Here is a 23,983-nt window from a genome sequence, read left to right on the forward strand (position 1 = left end):
ATTCCTAAGCACGTGATCAAATAAGATAAATCAAATCTAATCTTCAAAAGGTTAAGGATATGCCAGACAGGCAAAGAAGTTGCAATACATTGAAGGGGGCTTCTAGGTTTACTTTGTGCTCTGGATTGCACTCTGATCCATAACTCTTTCAGGGGACGAAGGGGTTTCAGGCACCATTTCCCAAGGTGTCTCTATACACTAAACTGGGCTCTCCTCCTTGCACCGTGGGCCCTCTCAAGGATCCAGTTTCTCTACAGTGGGCCCACGATCGTTCATGGAGTTTGCCGTCAGACACCTCCCCTTCCATTCAAGATAGCGTGGGAGGGGTTCATGTCCAAGAGAAATGGAAATGAGGGAGTAGGCCATTTAGTCCCCCGAGCCTGTTCCGCCATTCTGTTAGATCATGGCTGATCTGTACCTCAACTCTATATCCCTCGATACCCTTACCCAACAAAAATCTATCGTTCTCTGCCTTGAAAATTTCAATTGACCCCCAGCATCCACCACCACCTTTTGGGAGGGCAGAGAGTTCCAGATTTCCTCTACCCTTTGTGTGAATAAGTGCTTCCTGATTTCACTCCGAAATGACCTAGCTCTAACTTTAAGATTATGGCCTGTTGTTCTAGATATCCTCCACCAGGGCAAATAGTTTCTCTGCGGCTACCCTATTGAATCCCTTCATCATTTTAAACACCTCGATTGGATAACCCCTCAACCTCCTAACCTTCAGACAATATAAACCAAGTTTATACAACCTATCCTCATAATGTAACCTTTTAAGCCCTAGTATCGTTCTAATGAATCTGTGCTGTACCCCCTCCAAGGCCAATATATCCTTCCTGAGGTTTGGTGCCCAAAACTGAACGCAGTACTCCAGGTGGGGTCTAACCAAGGTTCTGTACAACTGAAGCATCACTTCCACCCCTTTGTGTTCCAGCTCCCTTGAGATAAAGGTCAACATTCCATTAGCCGTTTTGATTATTTTTTGTACCTGTGCACTAGCTTTTAGTGATTTGTGTACAGGGGCACTTAAATCCCTTTGCTCCTCCACAGCTTAGAAATGTTTTGTACAATTCACTTGACACTTAATCACTGGAAACGTTGGCCAGTGTTCTGGTGTTGCAGCTTTTTATACGATTCATTCACAAAAGATAGTCCACTTATGGGCAGTCTTTACGGGGGGACTAGTTCCCATTTACCATGCAGGGATGAAATCTACCTGGCATAAGGTACTTGACCGAAATATCTCTCTTGCTTCTTCACCCGGTGGGAATGGACAATTCAAGACCAGTGCCCTCAGTCACCTTAGTGGAAGATAGAGTGTGTTCTCCATTGCACCATCTAGCTGGTAAATGCCCCAGTGATCTGGTTAAGGACTATTCTTCTCATCCCATGGTTACTTCTTGGACTTTGTCAAGTTTTCATTGGCTATGTAGCTCCATGAAGTACCCATAAATACCAGAATGTGAGTTTAAATTTGACCAGTACTCAGGACAATGTTTTTGGCAGATCTGCTTTAGCAGTAGGGATTGGGGCATCCCAACTAGGGCCGCCCATTCCTCCTAAATTGATACCATACTTCATTCACCATGCTACCTTCTGACCATACCCTCAAGCCTGCTGGGGCCATTAGTGTTGTTTTACATTTGGGGAATTATGAAGGAGACCATTTTTTTTCGTATCAGTCAAAAAGAATTCAGCTATCATGAAGGTTTTGGTCATTTAATACAAAGGTGGGAGCAGGGATTCACATGGTTCGGGGGGGGCGGGGACAGTCCCAATAATGTCAGGACAAAACAAAAATGTGTTTCCCCAAAAGCAATCAAAAGCAAAGATCTTGCAAGGTGAGTAAGCTTACTGTTTCGCTCAACCAGTCTGGGCTGGATGCTAACCCGAGTCCAGAATGGGAAAGATAGTGTGCTTACTTTCTGCACCACCCAGTTCTTCAGAACGCAGCCTTAATTATAGTGGCTTAGATGCTTCTAGATCAACCTCCAGGGTGGTCCAATAAAAATAAATGAACTGCTCTGGGAATCAATATAGGATGTGGCATAAATGTGAGTTTGACAAGTGAGCAGAGATTTCCGAAATGGGAGATCCCGATGGGCTGGAGAATACTTGACTGCTAAAGAGATAGGAGATATGGACCTCAGTTGTTTTTAATTGGAGAAACGCAGGAGTACTTTTGTACTGAAATCATTCCCCCTAGCCTTCCGTCTCCTTTCATCTTTTCCTTGATTGCAATAGCGAATTATCCCAGGCCAGGAATTTAATTGATCTTGAGTAATGATGAAAATAAGACTTGAGATGGGTTCTTTCACCCGTTTAAAAACACAACATCCTTTTCTACGACAGTCCTTTTCGGGGCAAGGAATGCAGTAATATAAATCATTCCCAGCTGGAGGCTTTGCATTCCATTGAATGCTTCACTGTAGCTTGTACTGCTTTAGATTGAGGGAAATGTCAACCTTAGTGGTAAAGACTGCCCTTTTCCATCCGTTCGATGGAATTCTCTTTGAATTCTCTTTCAGAATCACAGTTACAGCGTTCTGCAGATCTCAGCAGATGCCATTAATTTCTAAATTGTAATGTGTGAAATTGGGCAGTACCACTGCAGAAGCAGTTATACAGTGGGGTGCAAAATATTGCTTGATTTTACTAATGAGAAATAAATGAATATGCCACCAGGTTAAGTTATCCATAAATTGCATTTCAACTCATTAAAGCATTAATAAAATGGTCAATAAACAACGTGTTGTAATTTATCACTAGAATGGATCACCAAGAATAAAAGTGGGAGAAATAAAAGTTAATGGAAATGAAAATAACCAACTGATAATTTCTCCATTTTCTTTTATTACTCAATGAATATAATCATAAAATAAGATTTTAAAATGTTTTACAAAAATTAATGGCAAGTGTAAAAGGCCTTATACATCCAGGTGGAGATTTAGAAACTTAAAATTCTCTGGTATGTAGGTGGATTTATTTACTGTTTCCTTAGCAGTATGCCCATCACAGAGTGGCAAATACAGTATTTTAATTGTTCAGGTCATGATTTGTCTTTAGCAGTTATGGATACTTGGATGTATAATAACATAGAACTGAGAGTAGACAGGGAATGATGATGCTGGTTCCATCATTTCAAGTAGTCTATACTTTGCTTTGTTCTGCTGCACACCTCCTGCGTGTCCATTGTTGTCATTGAATGTTTTCCAAAGCAAAAACTTACCTCTTTGCTTGCCTCTATAATTACGAATGGTATGTTAGCCTTCGTTGCAAGAGGATTTGAGTACAGGAGCAGGGATGTCTTCCTGCAGTTATACAGGGCCTTGGTGAGACCACATCTGGAATATTGTATGCAGTTTTGGTCTCCTTATCTGAGGAAGGATTTTTTTTATATTCGTTCATGGGATGTGGGCGTCGTTGGCGAGGCCAGCATTTATTGCCCATCCCTAATTGCCCTTGAGAGGGTGTCCTTGCCATGGAGGGAGTGCAACGAAGGCTTACCAGACTGATTCCTGGAATGGCAGGACTGACGTATGAGGAGAGATTGGGCCGACTCGGCCCACATTCACTAGAGTTTAGAAGAATGAGAGGTGATCTCATCGAAACATATAAAATTCTAACAGGACTAGATGCAGGGAGGATGTTCCCGATGGCTGGGGAGTCCAGAACCAGGGGTTACAGTCTCAAGATACGGGGTATGCCATTTAGAACCAAGATGAGGAGAAATTTCTTCACTCGGAGGGTGGTGAACCTGTGGAATTCTCTACCACGGAATGCGGTGGAGGCCAAGTCATTAGATGTATTCAAGAAGCAGATAGATATATTTCTTAATGCTAAAGGGATCAAAGGATATGGGGAAAAAGCAGGAACAGGGTACTGAGTTAGACGATCAGCCATGATCATTTTGAATGGCAGAGCAGGCCCGAATGGCCTACTCTTGCTCCTATTTTCTATGTTTCTATGTTTACAGTCACTCCAAAACTCATTCACTGGGATATTTTGATGACATTAAGGAGCTATATAAATGCAAGTTGTTTTTCTTTTTTTTTCTTCCATTAATGAAGCTTTTCTTTTGAAATGGTTCACTTTCTGTTGCATACTGTGTCTGAGTATCATTTTCATGTGCTAGGCATTACAAGCTAGTTATAATTAGTTGCACTTGCACCAAGGTAAAGAAACATTGGGTTAGGAGAGTGCAAATGAAATTTTTGGGGGTCAAAGTAGTTTGGGAGCAAGCTATGTAGTTGGACACTAATTATAAGCACGCTATTTATCATCTCGAGTGTAATCATGCAGAAAACAAGATGTTTTGGTGTTATTTCTTCTGCCTTATTACCGTGCCACCATTCTGTCCATTATTGTGCTGAGTGCGGAATGGGCAGGAGCAAAAGAACATAAGAAATAGGAGCAGGAGTAGGCGATATGACCCCTCGAGCCTGCTCCGCCATTCAATAAGATCATGGCTAATCTTCGACCTCAACTCCACTTTCCCGCCCGATCCCCATAGCCCTTCGATTCCCTTCGCGTCCAAAAATCTATCGATCTCAGTCTTGAATATACTCAATTTTACAACACCAAGTTATAGTCCAGCAATTTTATTTTAAATTCACAAGCTTTCGGAGGCTTCCCCCTTCGTCACCTGACGAAGGGGGAAGCCTCCGAAAGCTTGTGAATTTAAAATAAAATTGCTGGACTATAACTTGGTGTTGTAAAATTGTTTACAATTGTCAACCCCAGTCCATCACCGGCATCTCCACATCTTGAATATACTCAATGACTGAGCATGCACAGCCATCTGGGATAGAGAATTGCAAAGATTCACAACCCTCTGAGTGAAGACATTTTTCCTCATCTCAGTACTAAATGGCCGACCCCTTATCCTGAGACTATGACCCCTAGTTCTAGATTCTCCAGCCAGGGGGAAACAGCCTCTCAGCATCTACCCTGTCCAGCCCCGCTAAGAATTTTATAAGTTTCAATGAGATCACCTCTCATTCTTCTCAACTCCAGAGAGGATAGGCCCATTCTACTCACTCTCTCTTTATATGATAACCCTCTCACCACAGGAATTAATCTAGTGAACCTTTGTTGCACCCCCTCTAAGGCAAGTATATCCTTCCTTAGATAAGGAGACCAAAACTGTACACAGTACTCCAGGTGTGGTCTCACCAAAGCCCTGTATAATTGCAGCAAGACCTCCTTACTCTTATGCTTCAACCCCCTTGCAATAAAGGCGAACGTACCATTTGCTTTCCTAATTGCTTGCTCTCCCCGCATGTTAACTTGCTGTGATTCGTGTACAAGGACACCCAAATCCCTCTGAATACCAACATTTACTAGTCTCTCACCTTTTAAAAAAATATTCTGTTTTATGTCTGTGAAATGCAAGGGAAAGAGTTTCTCTGTTTGCCATTTGTAGCAAAATCATAAACTTTTTTTTAGACATGTTTGCAGTTTTGCTCCAAATTTTTCTGCACAGTGCTTTCAACCCCAATGCGGTCATTCTCAGCCCGCTGCACTCCCCGATGCCAAGTCATCTGAACTACAGATGGAAATAAGGTGCGACCTGATACCGAATGTTGTGTAGCAAAGAGGCGTTGGGGAATATAAAATATTTTTTCTGTTCTCCGAATAGAATAATTTAAAGCTTTTCAATATGAAAATGGGGGTGGTACAAAATTAGACATAAGACATGGTTAAGAAAAAAAAGAGGTGTTGCAGATTTAATACAACCATCTTTGACCTTGTGCGAAGAGTTTTCAATTTTTTTCTTGCCTTCCCTTCAGCAGCTTCCTCAGGCAGCTACTCAGCAGTGTGACCCTGTAGCATTGTTTGTCACTTGCTTGGAAAGCTTCCCAGTATGATTAATGCACATAAAACCAAAATCAATATTGCATTTGTTGAAATTGTAAGCTAAATAGATTAAATGTACTCACTGCAATATACTACTGCTCTTGGCATGACTAGCCCTCTATCCCATGATTAAGAGCTGCTCAACATAAAGGATTAAATGCTTATTACCGCTGGCTCCCACTTTGCACCATATAGTTGTGTAGGTAAATAAAATGTGGGAAACTTAATAATCAGAGCATTGTTACAAAAAGACCAATAATCATGCTTGAGGACCAAATAAGGACACACAGTTTCTGAGGGTACAGTGTTATTGGAGATTGAAACCGAAAGCCAGTGCTAATGATACCACTTCCAGACAGACAGGTGACTTTTCCAGGCACATTCGAAGGGACCGGCAACCTCTTTGGACATTCAGTCACTGTTTTTCATAAATCATTCTGGTTCTGTGGAGTGAAGAAAATGTTTAACAGAATGGGTTTAAGCAGCAGTAATGCCAGGGCAACTCTAAGTGTCAGACCTGATCATACATTCAGACTTAATTATCAGTGGTTTTAACTTTTATTATGGGAAGAATTGAATATTAATGATGAACCCATTCATCCGTGAGCCAATTTATGTCGAAAGTTGTCTGTTGAAGTAATGCATATGTTCCTGGAAAAGTCACCTGTCTGTCTGGAAGTGGTGTCATTAGCACAGACTTTTGTTTTCAATCCCCAATAACACCATTAGTGCCCTCCCATACCCTCAGAAACTGTGTGTCCTCAATTGGTCCGTAAGTATAATTATTGGTCTTTTTGTAACAATGCTCTGATGCTGGTTGTTGGAGAAATATACTGCAGTTCATTGTACTAGATCATGTTGCTTCTTTCTGTACTTGTAAACAACCTTTTAGAGTTTGGCAAACGTGCAGACACCTCCACAATTACCAGAAAGCATCTTCAGCTGCACACAAATCCCTTTCGACAGGACACACTTTCTGAACAAAGTATCATGAAAAGAAAATGTTCAATTTGGCAATTATGCCTTTGTAATACCAAAATTGGCAGGTGCTGCTGTTACCTCCCCTGTGAGTGGTGGTAGTGTTTCAAGAAGGATGTCACGATGCCACTTTCTCCCTCTACATAAAGGCCAATTGCAACGCCATTGCAAGGATGCAGAGGCAAGCTGTTGTATGTTGTCACCATGGCACTGGATCAGGTTAACTTGAAATGGTGACAGAATACAAGTCTGCCAATCTTCACAAGGAGACTACTTTTGAAGAACATCAAAGAAGTTATCTTCATTTAGCAGTTTTTGCATGGAGATTCATTCGATAAAACTAAAGCCAGTACAGTAAAGATCACGTAGGTTCATCTTCACTCCACTGCCATCATTAGTGCTGCTGATGATGGTAGCTATTTTTACTTTGAGAGAAAACAATCAGCTTTTATTTCAGTGGAAAATTAATTTGCTCATCTTTAAGTGATCAAGAAAACTATTTTTGATTCCTCTACATATTTATGCCACCACTTCGTAGCTAAAAGTGTTTTTTTGTTCATTATCCTCCACATCATTTGAATAACCCAAATCAGTGGGAAGAAGAGAGTCACTGATCTGCATTTGCCTTTGTGATGGCTCAATAGGCAAATATACTGCATGGCATTTTGCTAACCCGTACAGAATAGGAATGTCCCAGGATTGATCTGAGGACTGAGTTGGCTGATCTCATCTAAGGCAACACTTGGGACGTTACAATTGATCTCGGCAACCCTGGGCTGGGAAAGGGGGAAAGTTCATTCAGGGTTTTTCTTCCTGATTGCTTTCCAATGACCCCTTGCTGTAAAATACACATATACGGATGTCGGATGAAATCAGGGCCAATTCTCCCATGCTCAAATTGCCTGTCAGCACTTGTTATTCAGGCTCACACATAATGAATGGTAACTCAAATGAGGTACTGGAATCCTGCCAACAACCATGGAGACCTGCCCTAGCATGAATCAGTATGCTATGACAACAAAAGTGCCCCTGTTTTTTTCCAGGAAGCACCTTCTAGTTTTTACTGGTCGTGCCACATACCATCCCGAATTGGAAATATATCGCCGTTCCTTCATCGTCGCTGGGTCAGAATCCTGGAACTCCCTTCCGAACAGCACTGTGGGAGAACCTTCACCACACAGACTGCAGCGGTTCAAGAAGGCGGCTCACCACCACCTTCTCAAGGGCAATTAGGGATGGGCAATAAATGCCGGCCTTGCCAGCGACGCTCGCATCCCATGAACGAATAAAAGAAAAAGATGAGCCATCCAGCATGTCTCTGAATCATACCTTCATCAGCATCCTTTTTGCTAGATCTCAGAATTTGTATTTCTTGTTCTCCATGTTGGGGTGGGGGAGGAAAGTTTCCAAAGTTAGTTCACAAATGTCTTTAATCAGCTGTCTCCAAGCCTTGGTTCAGCAGTACTGACCTGCACCATGTAGTGCCCACTCACTCACCCATTCCTGATGTAAAGCAGCCAAGCCAGCAATATTTGTTTCGATGCAACAATTTCACCTACAGATACACCCAGATCTTACAGATGCACCCAGATCTGACTGACCTAATCCGACTCCAATCAAAACTATTATTAAGTCTGCATATGCCCCAAAAAGCTTTGCATCTGCAAGGTCTGGTAGAGATATATACCTGATTCTGGAGTCCTGATTACATCAGGAGAACTAGCCTCGAGGAGTCTCTGAGTCAGACAGTATAATGCTGTTGAAGCGATACAATTGCTGAAGCTGTCTTGCGTTAATGGCTACATTTCTATCGGTGTTCATTAAACTTCCTCACACTCTTGCATTCAATTTGGATAACTTCTCATCAGCACTCAGTCTTTGAACAAGAAAGATGTTTGCTAATCATAATCCTTTGTGATTGAATTTTAAAAGTGGACACTTCACAGTGACACTGTGTGCCCCAGTCTTGGTATATGTAAGATTGTTCTCTCTTTCATAAGTGGCACCATAATGGTCAAAATGTGCCACTACATATGAGAGTCTCTTATGCTTTTCCTTGTTATACTGGCTGACTTGGGGGCAAGATAATAAATGTGGAATAGAGATACTTCAATAAGAATGGCCAGAATACAAACCCAGGTGGCAGAATATGCAAATTGTCTAAACATTTCTCTCATATTTTGGGTTTTTTGTTCTTTTTATGGAAGGGATTTGGGAACGAGCTATCTTTAAATATTGCATTTCATATCACAGAAAGGAGAAACAGGCTGCAGCTCTTGAGACATCGGGGGAGGAGGGCGTGCAGATTCCACATTGACCGGGGACATTAAGCAATTTGTTGTCTCATCCCGGAAAGCTTAACAAAATATCTACAACTATTATGGTGGGTATGAGGCGTCTGCTGAGAATATACTCTTGGGAGATTCGATTTGGTTGGCAGGCCGACTGGCAAGTCCCCGAATGGGGAAGGAGTCAGGCAGCGCTCTTCCACTTTCTGTGGACACAAGGAAAGGAAAGAGACAAGTGGCCAATCAGTGAGGTTTTAATGGGGTTTGGGGGGCGGGGGGGGAAGGAGGGGTTATGGCTGCTGGAATTGGCCTCAGTGCTTCTGGACAATGGAGGAGAAAAATCATCCAGAGTTTCCTCTCCTGTCCATTGATTTCTTGCTGTAAAGGGGGCATGTATTGACATTATGTAAAGACAGAATGAAGTCAGCTGTTATGCTTCCCATCTTCAAATAGCTTAGTGACACTCACTGACTAGGCTCAGATATGAAGGATGGCCATTCAGGCAGGCTCCTGTTGAATTGTACTCCAGTTTGAGTCTTCTAGGGAGAGGGGTTGGGGTATTGGGGACCACTGCACCCACAAGTATCAATATGCAAGCTATGAATAAAATTCTTCAGTCCCTTGTCAATATGGTCACACTGTTGACAATCACTCTAGCCTGTGCATATGGGACTGGCCAGGTCCCGGACAATCATCAGGGACAGCTTTGGAAAAGTTCCTAATGTTCCATATGGCAGGCACGTGTCACCAATAGGTGTACCCTGTGGCGCTCACTGTTAGTTGTGTGCAAACGATACAGCAATTTCAGGCAAGGGGCAGGTGCGCGGTTAAACATGAATATTCAGAAGCTGCTGTCCGAGATGCGCCGCTCCACTGTTAGCTTCACAAAAACGGCATCTTGCCGTCTGACTCACCATCGAACTGCGTTGAATGACGTGAAGTTGCTGTATTTGCGCGGTAGATACGGACAAAGCTCGCCACAGAAAGTTAATTCTTGTCAATTCAAATGTAAGTGTCATTTTAACAACGTGATAAGTGTTAATTACTGCCAGTCAAACTCTCCGGCACTGAAAATTAACTATTACAAGTGTGGAGTCTCATTCCTTCAAGTTTTAATTGTTATTGGAGATTTTTAAAATGCCCACTTTTAAATTAAATTTTTTTTTTTACTTTTCCTCTATCTTTTCTTTCTGTCTCTTAATCCAATCTTTCTTTCTCTCTCTTTATTTCTCTTTCTGTACCTGATTTGACATTGAATTCACCCACTCTAATTTACACCCCCTTCTCAGTCCTTGCGCTGTTAATTTCAATCTGATTGGTTAAGGAGATACCCAGTCGCTTGCCCTGTTCACCCAGGTCCCAGATGCCCTGCGTCCCTCGCTGTGACGTTATCAGCTCGCACTTTCAGCAACTTGCCACGCAAAAAAAATTAAAAACCCTAAATTTGCAAGGGCGAGTCTCGCTACCGGCAGACGCTGTTAGATGCCCTGCCACAGCAAATTATGGCCCAATATAAACATGAAAAGATGCCTGTAAATTGGTTGCTATTATACTGTTGCTGATCTGCAATGCTTGGAGGTACATGATTGCCTCGTGATCTTGCCGTTCATGCCAGGCTTGGCAGCGTTATGCTGTATGTTAGAATTGTTGTGATGCAAATGCCGTAGCCTTGCTGAATCCGCGTTTGGACTCGGCCGTAACTTGTGACTTGACCTGGGAATGCTCGACGCTGACAACGGGGTAGGGGGGAGCAAGAGTGTAAAGTGTTCCATTCTAAGCATTGACATCCTTCACCTTAATGAGCACAAAAATCGCATAGTGTTTAACTTTGGTCATGCAAGCTCAATATAACCAAACTGTGCAGCGAATGTAAAACCTCCACTGTGTATTGAGAAGCTCGTTCGGAATGCAGTGTCGTTTGTTCTTGTGCTACCGAAACTATCTTTAAATTAATGTAAAGGAGCTTTGGGACTATTATTCAGCTTCTGCTATGCTGTGAGCTGTGTTCTATTGAAAGTTTTCCATCCTCTTTCACTCCCTCGTCTCTCACCCTCATTTTCACTCGAGGATTTTCCATACTCTCCTGTGCTCTTTGTACTTTTCAGTATTCCGAGCAGGCACACACTGCAGTGTGAGAGGCCCTGCGCTGTTCTCATTACTTCACTGGTTTTATCTTTTGTGAAATTGAGCTTTTTGTCAAAATTGTCCAAGCTGCTCACAAAATCAGTTAACAGTGAGGCACCATCAGTGGTTTTTACTCTCAAGTGATTTGATTCCTGTATGTTCTTCGAGATTGCTGCGTGTCGAAATGAGGGACTGGAAAGCCAGTCTTTGGCTGACAGATTCAGTGTTAAAATAGCCTGCGCTGCTGCCCATCAAATTTTGCATAACAGATGTATTGAAATGTGTAATTGTCAGACGCATTTTTGGAGTGTGCCTCCAGAGATAAGATTGGAAGTAGATATTCTGCACCATTTTAGAGGCTGCTGTTTCTGATGGAAAGTTAATCCAGGCTCAATTGATTCATTAGCAAACAATGAAACTTGTTAAAAAATCGTATATTTAAGCTACAGTGATTTTGCATTATTGAGTTTCACAGATGGTTGTCTTTGAAGCAAATTTTGCTGTTAAGAAAATGTTCTCATCCTAGTCCAGAATTGGCAGTGATAAAAAAATTGGGGTCATTGCCAGGAAAACACACCTTCCTGATAATATTTTTAATATCACTTACTATTTTCACATGCATTGAATAGAAGGCTTTCCTCTTAAAGGAAATGTGCTTTTCAGCAGGTGCACAAGTTTGTATTTGGATACATTGGTCAGAATCCAAGACATTGGATAATGTAGCAATGACAATGAACGCCTCTTTGGTTTCCTGTCGAGTGAGGTGCTGAAATGCTGATTTTCAAATGTGTCCTCACCAAATCAGTGGCCCCGTGAAAAAATAACCTCAGGGCAGTGCGGAGGCCACAGTATGCTAGAGCTGCAACGTGCAATGCTGTGGAAAGGCGAGACATGGGATCATGACTGTCGTCTGCCACTTGACTCATTCTCCATTCCCAGTCCCACTGCTGTGGGGTGGCACAGGATGGAAGCTAGGGTCTTGCTCACAAAGGGAGAGTAAAGTGGAGAACAGGGTGGTCCAAACCATTCTCATCTGTTCTCTTTTGTGGTTGGCTCAAGAGGGACGTTGGCTTGGAGTGGATTGCCTGTCTGCCCTCTTGGTCACAATTCATACGTATGGGAACCTGGATAAGGGGAGAGAGAAATTAGCGAGGGAAAACAATAGAATGCTTGTGCCTTCTGCTTTGGAGGAAGTGGGGCTCAAGATACAGAATAAACACATCAAGCAACGTAAACATACACTGGAATATTGATTAACACGGCAAAATACATGGAAGCACTTGTTAGAAAATTAAAACCAATCTGCGTTAAACCTTAAGCTTCAGAGACCTGACTTTACTGCAGCAATGTGAATTTTCCCATTTCCAACTGCAGCAATTCCTCTGATCTCTCTCAATGAGATTGCCAATTTAGCATCAATTTGTGTTGAATTATACTGTAACAGAATTGAGAATGCCGAAACAGATTTTACCATTGAGGTTTTCATCCCATTACTCTGGGTTGGGCTTCAGTTGAGATCTCAGGGAAAAGACAGTGTGTCACCCTGTCTTAAAAAAAAATCAGTCTGATTTGTCATGATTTCAAAGCTCTGTTTTCTTGGATGTTATTGAAGTGTGATTAGGTCAGGATGTTTTGGTTCACTATTTTTGACCTTGGACAGTGGTCCAAAGGAGACCAAAATCTCCTGAAGCAATCACAATTCAACAATACTTCAAATAAGAAATGATGTGGAGATGCCGGTGATGGACTGGGGTTGACAATTGTAAACAATTTTACAACACCAAGTTATAGTCCAGCAATTTTATTTTAAATTCACAAGCTTTCGGAGGCTTCCCCCTTCGTCAGGTGAAGGGGGAAGCCTCCTTCCCCCTTCACATCGTTCACCTGACGAAGGGGGAAGCCTCCGAAAGCTTGTGAATTTAAAATAAAATTGCTGGACTATAACTTGGTGTTGTAAAATTGTTTACAATTGTCAAATAAGAAAGGTTTTGAAAGCCATGATACCTATGTGAGTAAATGGTGTGGTTCTAAACTATACAACAACTTACATTTATTTAGCACGTTTAATGTCGTAAAATTGTCCTAAAGGAGCTTCACAGGAGCGATTATTCAACAAAATTTGACACCGAGCCACATAAAGAGATAGTAGGACAGGTGGCTTGATCAAAAAAATAGGTTTTAAGGAGCGTCTTAAAGGCGGAGAGGTTTAGGGAGGGAATTCCAGAGCTTAGGGCCTAGGCATACAGACCAGAAGGTGCCGTGTTCAGTCTATACTGACTTAGTTCAGTTGTGGCATCAATGGGCTCGATGGGCCGAATGGCCTTCTTCTGTGCTGTAACCATTCTATGATTCTAGGTGACTGGTGGAGGGGGAAAGGAATGCCAACTTAAACTGAAGGAGGGGTTGGGGAACGAGTGTGAGGTTGAATTGAGGGGGGAAGAGGGAGAGGAGTGCATGTATGAAATTGGGAGAAGAATGGATAAGAGCAGCCCTGAAATTCCACGGATGTTCTGCTGGTCTCCCGCAGGAGATTGGTAGCAATTAGGGCATCAATGTTGGTCTCGTTATCCCAGGACGAGAGAGGTGGGGATCAGTAAAAGGCTCCTACTCCGAATTGCTAGCCATTGACTCCAGCTGAAAAGAATGCACATATGGATATCCAGTGAGGACGGATTTGAGCTTGGTAAATATATTCTGACCCTAAAAAAATACAGCTAACAACTCAAGAATGGTCCTGATTACAAGCTATGATAATTTGAAAATAAGTGGGTACGCAGGCTTTTATACCGAACATCCCTTCACTTGTGACAGAGACAAAAAATCGTATGTACCTGCAGGGAAGTCCAATTGTCGAAAGCTGAAAATTGGTGGTGCTTTTCTTGGGGGGAGATTCCAGAAACACGCTCTCCTGTAAGTTTTTATGTTAAAAATGATGCCCTCTTGTTATTTCTTAACATTTTAACACTACATAATTGAGAGATTTATTATTTTTTTTAAAAAGGCAAAAAACAGGTAACATTTCGATTGTCAATGGATCAAACAGCCACTCACTTCCCCAAACATTACCTAAATCCTCACTGTCTCACATCCAACTCTCCAACCCCTTTCACAGAGACGCTGGCCTTGAAATTCCACAGGTGCAATCCTGGGTTTGGGCCAAGATTGCGCCTGGCGGTGCCCTCCATCGCTCACCCCCGTCAGGTTGAGGTTCAGTAACTGGAACTTGCAGCTTAGGAAGTCTCCACCTCCTTGTCCATTATTGGCCTTGTAAGAGGCAATCAGAAGTTCCATCCATCCCTACCAGGCATCGCAGAAACAGAGGTGACCTGGTGTCCCCCGTTACCTTGGGGGTTCCATCAGTCTCCTGCAGGAGACCAGCAGAACATCTATGAAATTTCTGCTCTCTTCTCCCATTCTTCTTCCAATTTCATGCATGCACTCTTCTCCCTCCTCCCTCCACAGTTCAACCTGACACTCACCCCCTGCCCCTTCAGTTTATGTTGCCATTCCTTTCCCCCTCCACTGGTCACCTCGGTTCAAGTTCTTTTCCAACATCTGCAGTTCAAGCTGGCATTTCCTCCCAGTTCATACTGACAGTCTTCATCCCCATCCCTCCCAGTTCATACTGACAGTCTTCATCCCCCTCCCTCCCAGTTCATACTGACAGTCTTCGTCCCCCTCCCTCCCAGTTCATACTGACAGTCTTCATCCCCCTCCCTCCCAGTTCATACTGACAGTCTTCGTCCCCCTCCCTCCCAGTTCATACTGACACACTCCTTCCCCACCCCAAAGCACCACTCTCAGCTTTGCCCCTCGTCTCCTCCCCCCCCCCCCACCAACAAAGCATTGCTCCCGGCTTTTGCTCCCCGCCCTCTCCCCTTCAATACCATCCATTTCCCCCTCCCTTCCCCCTCCCCTAAATGCCTCTCTTACCCCAAGTCTTGTTGCGATGATTCTGACTGCTGCAATCAGCAGGTGGGAATTCCCGTTTCCACGAGCTTTCCTGCCAACAGTATGTGGGAATCGCTTCACCGCGTAGGCACAGGAGGGGAGACGAGTGTGGCCCGTGCTGATTTTTGCCTATCAACTCTGACGTGCAGACCGGCCCCATAAAATGCTGCCATTTGACGTGTACGGTGCTGTATGGCCCCCTCTCCCACAGTTCAGTAGCTACTGATGCTCACCATCAAGAATACCACTTCGGTGAGTTACTGGATGGTGTCTGCTGCCTGTGGAGCCATAACTCTGGAAGAATCAGTGCTGGTTTTCCAAATTGACAGGCTCTCCGGCTGCCGGGTGGGAAACGGCAGAAAAAATTATAATGAGGTCCTGCCGTTAAGTTTTGCAGGACCTCCGCGTCCCCGAGCCTTGCCCGGTTGCCGCCGCCGCCTCCCCTCATCTTCCCCCGCAAACCCCCCGCCCCCCGCAACCTTCCCGGAGTCCCCCCACCCTCCCCGTAAATATCGGGGCCATAATTTTCCAAGATACTTTCAGATATCTGGAAATTACTGCCTTTTTTTAAAAGTCATGCAAGCAGTTCAATAATAACCTTAAAATAATTAAGTACATCATAAAATTAATTCAGGTTCCAGATACTCGGGCTGACATTTTGATATATCTAAGTACAAGCCCATGGGATTGTAGCTGTCCGCAAGAAGTAATTATTTGAGACAAAACTGGTAATAACAGCAGTTAATTACATGTAGTGTTTAAATTAGTTTGATACAGCAAGTTTGAAGATGGTTAAAAATTTACTAATAAAAATCTATCACTTAAATGCCAGCAGCAAAAGAATGATAAGAACTAAGCTGAATTAAACCATATATTTATTACAGTATAATGACAAACAAAATTAGAAAACATGACTGTGAAAGAGAAATTAATACTGTCTGTTCTTTGGACCAATGTAGAATGAACAATGAAGTGTTCTTTATATCAGTTTCTGTGTTCTGACATTTTTCACCAACATTTAATTTCTTTAAATATATCTCAAAGGTATATATATGTGTGTGTGTATATATATAATATATACACACACACACACCTTCACCACAAGGACTGCAGCGGTTCAAGAAGGCCCATCACTATCTTCTCGAGGGCAACTATGGATGAGCAATAAATGCTGGTCTCGTCTGCAATCCCCATAGCCTGACAATGAATAATTTTTTAAAAGCCATAAAATCTTAAACCTGCGTGCATATCCTGTTAATTTTTTTCCCCCATTATAAATTCCTATGTCCATATTTATAACTGAAACTTGTAGGGATACAGATGTTCCAGTGATTCGTGAACCTGGATAATAGTCAGTCAAAGAAAGTCACATGCACGCGGTAGGTTTGTTAATCAAAGTGATGGTTTAATGATTTAAACAATTCACACAAGCATCAAGCAGTACGTACAACCTTAAAACCAAGGATTTCAGCATCAAGGCAGAAGAGTGATCAGCGCTCTCGTAGCTCTTGAGATTTCTCCTCCTTGTTGTTGGATGTCCTTTCACTAGGCGATGCTTGTTAAGGCTCCTCTGACCGCAGTAGAGAATCTGCCATGATGTCCCATCTTTATATGATTTTTGCCAGTTGGGGCGTGAGTAAAAGTTAAGAGAAGTCACATTTGGACACTCACCCACTGTTGCATTAATGATGGACGGTTGGCTGGGCCACTCAAAACCGTGTAAACGCAGGTGCAGCCTTTCCAGTGTGTGAAACCACTGTGTGAAACTTTCTGCAGCCTCTCAACAGTGTGAAGCCAGGTTCAAGTAGTTTTAGTTGTCTTTCTCAACGATTTCTAACAATCTCAACGCTGCTTTTCCAACTGTTGAGGTTCTTATCAGTTGTTTTGAGAACATCAGAACATAAGAAATAGGAGCAGGAGTAGGCCATACGGCCCCTCGAGCCTGCTTCGCCACTCATTAAGATCATGGCTGATCTTCAACCTCAACTCCACTTTCCCGCCCTATCCCCATATCCCTTGATTCCCTTAGTGTCCAAAAATCTATCAATCTCAGTCTTGAATATACTCAACGGCTGAGCAGCCACAGCCCTCTGGGGTAGAGAATTTCAAAGATTCACTACCCACATAAAAGAACCAAAGTTGTTTTTGAGAACCAAAGGCCAGTTCAAAGCTTCTTGAAGCTTCTACACAATGTTGCTTTTGTTCTTATCTGTTGTTGTTGAAAACTGAAGCTTCTCGGAGATTCTGCACAATGCTACCTTTGCGGTTGAAACTTGCAATGTCCAAGTGTAACGTCCATGGGGGCAAAGTTAACCATTTCCTTCAAACTGTCTATGTGAACAGTAATTACACCCTGCCGCCAGTGGAGGTGCTGCAACGTTTCCACTGGTGGACGATGTAACCACAGCGTGATATGTTTACATAACCAGTTCCCATTTTAAATGTGGACATCGGAATTTACAATGGAAAAAGTTGATAGGAAGTGCATACAGAAAATACATATAGCAATGGCTTTTTGAGGTTACAGTGAAAACCTTTTTTGATGAAATCTTGTTGCCACAACACATATTTCCTATTTACATTAAAAGTTAAGCTACATTCAGAGCTGGTTGATAAGTGTTTCTAAGAGGCAACTTGATGGAATGGAGAAAACAGCAACTTGTAGTAACCAGTCAGTTCCAATGGAAATTGCCACATTCTCAAAACCGATACAATAAGTGTTTCAAAAACTCTCCAATTCAAAGAATTTCTTTTTTCTCTTTGAGGTTGATCTGGAATTGGCTGCATGCTGCTCGGAAAATATTCTGAGATGCTTTCCCGCAGTTGAACTGAAATGAGCACTCCCGAAAATCGCAAGTTGCAGCATTGCCAACGCTGAACGGTTCTCGAAGGAAGCCCAAGCAGGAGCCTTGGGTCAATGCCAAAGCAGAGCTGGAGGAGTCGGGTGGTGACTCCCTTGCCTCTACTTTGGCGCTACCTTGAGACTGCCGCTACAGTGCCACATTTTGGCTGCCTTTGAGAATCACAAGCGTTGGCAATGCTGATAATATAATTAACGGATTCGGTCAATGTGCGGACAGAGATTAAGCACCTTGCGACTGGAGGTATTGATTTCCATTGATCTGTGAAGCACGTTCCACTGCTTGAATGAGAAAGGAATGGTATTGTAAGTTTTCCCTGCAAGAGAATAGTGATTGCATTATAAGACGAGTTTAACCTGTTTTAGTCACATGATAGGTGAATTGAATTTATTTTCTTGTTATAAACAATTTCAATATAAGCAGGTTTTTCACAAGTCAAGATTGTTAATTGGAGCACCTTGGGGCATTTTACTATGTTAAAGGCACTGTATAAATACAAGTTGTTGTTGAATTGTCTGTCATATCATGAAAATGACCCTGGGGACCTTAATAGTTTACTCGAATCTTAGCACAGTGTCACGGCAATGGTCTGCTGCACTGTGTTGTATAGTTTGGAATTGACTGCTCAAACTAAAATTAAAATAATTTTACCCACCAAAATTGTGGGGGGGGGGAAATTACTTAAGTTCTGATAGTTCTTGCTACTTTCATTATAACAAAATGCTGAGATTTCTTTCCCTCTTTCCCTCCCCCTCCCCCCACCCCAACAGATGTGGAGATGCCGGTGATGGACTGGGGTTGACAATTGTAAACAATTTTACAACACCAAGTTATAGTCCAACAAATTTATTTTAAATTCCACAAGCTTTCGGAGGCTTCCTCCTTCGTCTGTTCACCTGACGAAGGAGGAAGCCTCCGAAAGCTTGTGGAATTTAAAATAAATTTGTTGGACTATAACTTGGTGTTGTAAAATTGTTTACAATTGTCACCCCAACAGAAGCAGTGACTTGATTGGATTTGCATACTTGTAGATTATTAAGTCAAGCGATTAATGATGGAAACACAAGTATCTATATCACACCAATCCCACGAGAATATTTTCTATTTCCTTTTACAAAATATTTTAGAACTTGAAACAGAGATCTTAAATTTTTTTTGTTCTAGGTTTTCCACAAGACGATGCAGCTGAAATTGCAGTGTCGACTATCAAAGAATGGCTAGCTGACAAACGAGCTCTGGTATGTAATCTGTTTGTTACTCTGGAGGTCTGAGCAGTGAAGAATCAAACTGCTTACTTCATGGATCAATTGTTTTGTGAACTGAATTCTATATTCCCTGAACCCAGCGTGGTTACTGAGCTTGAAACCTTAATGGTCATTCTAGCAGAGAGGTGATCAAGCTGATTCTCAAGTGGCTACATTGGTATGGATTTCAGTAGTCAACTTCAGAAATAGGTAGCCGCAGGTGTCAAATGATTGCAAAGTAAAGCCTAACATTGCCTAACATTACCCTCACTTATCAAGTACAAAGAACAGAGTGAGTTTGATAACCTGGTCCTGTACGGAGCAGTAACTGAACACTCAGCCTCTTTTGCCTCTAACTCAAAACTAAGTGATCATATGCAACTCTTGTTCCATCACTGACTGAAATAATTTCTGATTTTTTGCAATGCTAGACTATACTTTGAGAGCAAGGCGATACCAGGCTTGGTTCAAGTAGTAGTGCGTACAAGCCTGGTGCCTTTCTATTTAGATATAAGCAAACTATATTCAGTGGCAGTATGAACATTTCCATATTGATTTAAAAGTCCCCAATGACCCAGACTAATAGTGAACTTCTGGAGAAGTAGGCAGCGTGAGCTTCTTGATCCTCATGTTGGGGGTGTGCTGGTGATTCAAAGGTACATGGCCCTAACCTGTTTAGATTAAAAATTGTAAGCAATTTCTAAGGGTAAGCCTCGCACCTTTTGCATATTCTCTGTGAAATCAAAACACACTGGAAAAACTTGTTATCTTCCTCCTGTTTCTCATCCTGTTAGGTCTGGCACCCTGGATGCCAGCTGAGGTGGCAATGGACAATCAACAGTTGCCAATAATGCTATTCCCTGGCCTGTTGCTCAGGGACAATAAAACCTGATTTGAGGTGGAACCTCTGCCAATTATTTCTCCTATTTGACGGGATAGACAATTCACCTGTGCTCCTGATGACCCAGCTGGCCTGGATAACTTGTCTGGTGAAAGATCCCAGGATCTGGAATCTGATCTGTCCATTTATGGCATCATGCATTATCAAGACCCCCAGTATAAGTGTGGTTGATATAAAGATGTAGCCACAATGTTCATCCTAACTTTGTTGTGTCTATAGACTAACTAGTCACAGTCTAAAGCCTTGTTGACAATGGGAGGATTTGTTAGATCATATGTAAACACAATAGTCTACTCGCAATAGATTTGAATGAATTGGGACTTAACGTGATCTGTTTGGGTCATGGTATTACCAGTATATATTTCATGTCATATATGTGTTGACAATCATGTATAAAGTGCATAATGGACACTTGGACTGCATTGAATTAGGATCAGATGTTCGCTCTGGTTCATACAGTTCAAGAATGAATTTAATTCATAGTTAATCCTGCAATTGCAAGGGTGCATTTTCAATTTAGACTCACTTTGACTTATGCAAATTCATAACAATTAGGTGGCTCTGTTTAATTTAGATTGACTGTTAATTCCAGTAAATTTTAATCACCAGCCGCCAGTTAAATGGCTTCTGTAACACTGTGCCAGCAGTCTGATTTACAGCCATTTATTTCATTTGCAACTTGTTAAAGGTTTTACCAAGCCCATCAATGATTTTTCCTTTTTGATAACCTGCTGTTGCTCCAGAGAAGCCTCTCTAATACCTACTTAGTTTATTTTCTCTTATAATTACTTATTTGTAATTGACCAAAGTAAACACTCTGTGTATTTTTCCTTATTCCTTAAACCTCCAAACACAAATGAATTACCCATTCGCACAATGGAATTTCAGAGCAACAAAGGACCAATGATTTTGGAAACGGGTGCTGATATGCGGGCTGTGTGGATTTGTGGCATTCCACCACATTACTGTGTGGTAAGAGGTCAGGTGCTTGCCCACAGAGACGAGGAAGATGGGCCTCCTCTACTGTGTCCAGTAATATCGGATATAGTCCCTTTTCTGTTGGCAACATGTCATTGGACTTGCTTATTTCTTGCGTTGGTAGACCAAATGACAACTTTTCTGCACTCGTGAGGTTGAATTGGATTTATTTGATGCATTTGCTAATAATGTTGAATTGCAATTGTTGGCTTCGGGAGTTTGTGAACCAAAATGGAGACTCGGGCTTCATATATTCATGAAAGTGCATTGGGCACACTCCGTTCTTGCATTGGTGAAGTTGAATCAGACTTGTTTGTGTTCTCTGTTGGTGAAATGTGATCAGAGCTGTTTATTCTTCTTAAACAGATCAGCTTCAGTCCAACTGCTAACCTATATGGGTAGAAGCAGTCCTTGTTTGATTTAAAAAGCTGCCTTTTAACCTTTTCTGTGCAGCAATTGACTCATCACTCCTTTCACTGTATGAAAGGCTGTATTCACAATCTTTGGCTGGACATCCATTCTTCCTAATTTGTTCACCATCCGCATTAAATAGGATATAATCGTGTTTATGTTGTCTTCCTTTAAAGTCTAAGTCTAAGTCTCTCCAGAAGTTAATTCAAGAAAGTTTGAAGTGTAGAGCAAGCCTATTGCTTCCAGACTTTCTGACAAAAACATCTCAGCAGTGGCTCATGGATGACAACACCTTGTCCTTACTGAAGCCTCCACATCTGGCTATACTTCCCACGATCTGCCCCACCCAAAGCGCCATGGTGGCGATGTGACCCTTATCACTAAATCGCAGCGTGGTCTCTCCCTCTGGCACTAACTCCTCCTTCAAACACCTCTTCCTATTAAGATAGAAAACTTTTGTGGCTGTTGTTCATTGTTGTCCGTTGTTCATAGCTTGATCTTATGGATCAGTTATAAGATCTTGTTACCAAGAACCTCATATCTTTGATGGTAATTGCTGTATTATTCGATGAGAACTGGCTCCTTGGGTCAGGAAAGCTAACGGTTTTGCTTCGAAAACAACAGGAGGTTATCAGCCTATCCTGGAGCTCAGCCTTTTGAACAATTTAATCTGAATGTAGTCATTTGTAAAGTATTCAGAAGGCACATCTGGAGTGCCCGTAGATCTCATCAACAGGACCTTTGCAAGGACATAGACTCTGCACATCAAAAAACATTCAAGGAAGTAAATCTACTCGCCTAGCTGTTATCATATTGTGATCATAGTGGTCGGTTCAGTCAGAGTTCAGGGAAGATAGGATAGCTCCTCAAATGAGGAAAATCTCCGTATCTTCCTTTCATAGCAGTTCTGCTATGGCTCATGGGTAGCAACACCTTGCCCCTTACTGAAGCCTCCACATCTGGTTATACGTCCCACGATCTGCCCCATCCAAACCGCCATGTTGGCGGTGTGACCCTTATCACTAAATCACACCTCTTCCTCTCTGGCACTATCTCCTCCTTCAAGCACCTCACCCAGTTCTACACTTCTCGCCTCTTCTTCAAATTCTTCGTTCTCTACCGCATCCCCCAAACCCCACCCTGAGATATTTTCATTCGTCTCCTCCCTCAGCCTCTGCGACTCTTCATCCTCGATGATTTCAACTCTCCTTGCCCTCTCTCCTGATTTCACCGCCCTCCTGTCCTCCCTTAACCTCTCCCTCCATATAAACTCACCTACCCATAGTCAGGATCACCCCCTTGACCTTGCTATCTCACGGGGCCTCTCTACTCCCTTCGTCTCGATTTCAGAGAAGGCTATCTCTGATCACTCACATTTCACTACTCCCTTCCAACCCCACATCCTCTGCTTCCATCCCTGGAAAAAAACTCTCCCCCAAGTTGCTTACAGCTAAACTTTGAAAATCCCGACTGTCTATCCTTTGGCCCTCCATTCGCCAAAATACCTGCCGCTGTCGATCTACTCAATCACTCCCTTACCCCCGCCTTTGACGGCCTTGTTCCCCAACCAGGTTGTTGCCTTTGGCATGGCCCTCGTTTTCACGCCCTCAAGTCCAAGGGGCGCAGACACACACAACAGGTTTAGCCATCCATTGCCAGATCTAGCTGGACCACATCAAGTACTATCAGATCTCGCTCTCCTCTGCCAAACCCATTCACTACTCCAGAATGATCAGGGAATGCAAAGATAGCCCCAGGAATATTTTCTCCTCTACAAACCATCTCCTTAAACCCCTCTCCCCTGCCCCCTCCACCCTCCCCTCCAACAAGAAGTGTTTGGAGCTCATGGACTTCTTTGTCACTAAGATTAAGCCCATCTGTTCAGCTGCCTCTTTGCTAGTCCCCATGCTAGCTGACATTGTACATGGTTCCATTTCTCAGGTACTGCCCCCCTTCCCTTTCGAAACCGCTGTCATCACCCGCCTCGTCAACAAAACGCACTCTCGACGACTCTGTCCTTGCAAGCTATCGCCCCGTCCCCAACCTCCCCTTCCTCTGCAAATTCCCTGAACGTGTTGTAGCTCGTCTTTCTTGCAACTCCATGTTTGAAGCTCTCCAATCAGGTTTCCGACCCTGCCACAACACTGAACTGGCCCTAATCAAAGTCACAAATGGCATCTTTTCTGACTGTGACTGTGATGCACTATCCCTCCTTGCCCTTACTTGCTCTCGAGGCAGTACAAAGAAGGTTCACTCGGCTAATCCCGGGGATGAGGGGGCGGACATATGAGGAGAGGTTGAGTAGATTGGGACCCTACTCATTGGAGTTCAGAAGAATGAGAGGCGATCTTATTGAAACATATAAGATTGTGAAGGGGCTTGATC

General features: G+C 42.8%; 1 protein-coding gene across 2 annotated transcripts in view; it reads left to right on the forward strand.

The window, feature by feature from the left end:
• The window catches only part of LOC137324777 (ADP-ribose glycohydrolase MACROD1-like), an 812,403-nt gene that overhangs the window by 580,056 nt on the left and 208,364 nt on the right, over positions 1-23,983 (forward strand). For both annotated transcript variants that reach the window (XM_067989466.1, XM_067989467.1), the window contains one exon: positions 19,229-19,302. In XM_067989466.1, the coding sequence (XP_067845567.1) occupies positions 19,229-19,302 (74 nt within the window). The remainder of the gene's footprint in view (positions 1-19,228; positions 19,303-23,983) is intronic.

Source organism: Heptranchias perlo, chromosome 8 (assembly GCF_035084215.1).
Source record: "Heptranchias perlo isolate sHepPer1 chromosome 8, sHepPer1.hap1, whole genome shotgun sequence".
NCBI classification, from domain to species: Eukaryota; Metazoa; Chordata; class Chondrichthyes; order Hexanchiformes; family Hexanchidae; genus Heptranchias; species Heptranchias perlo.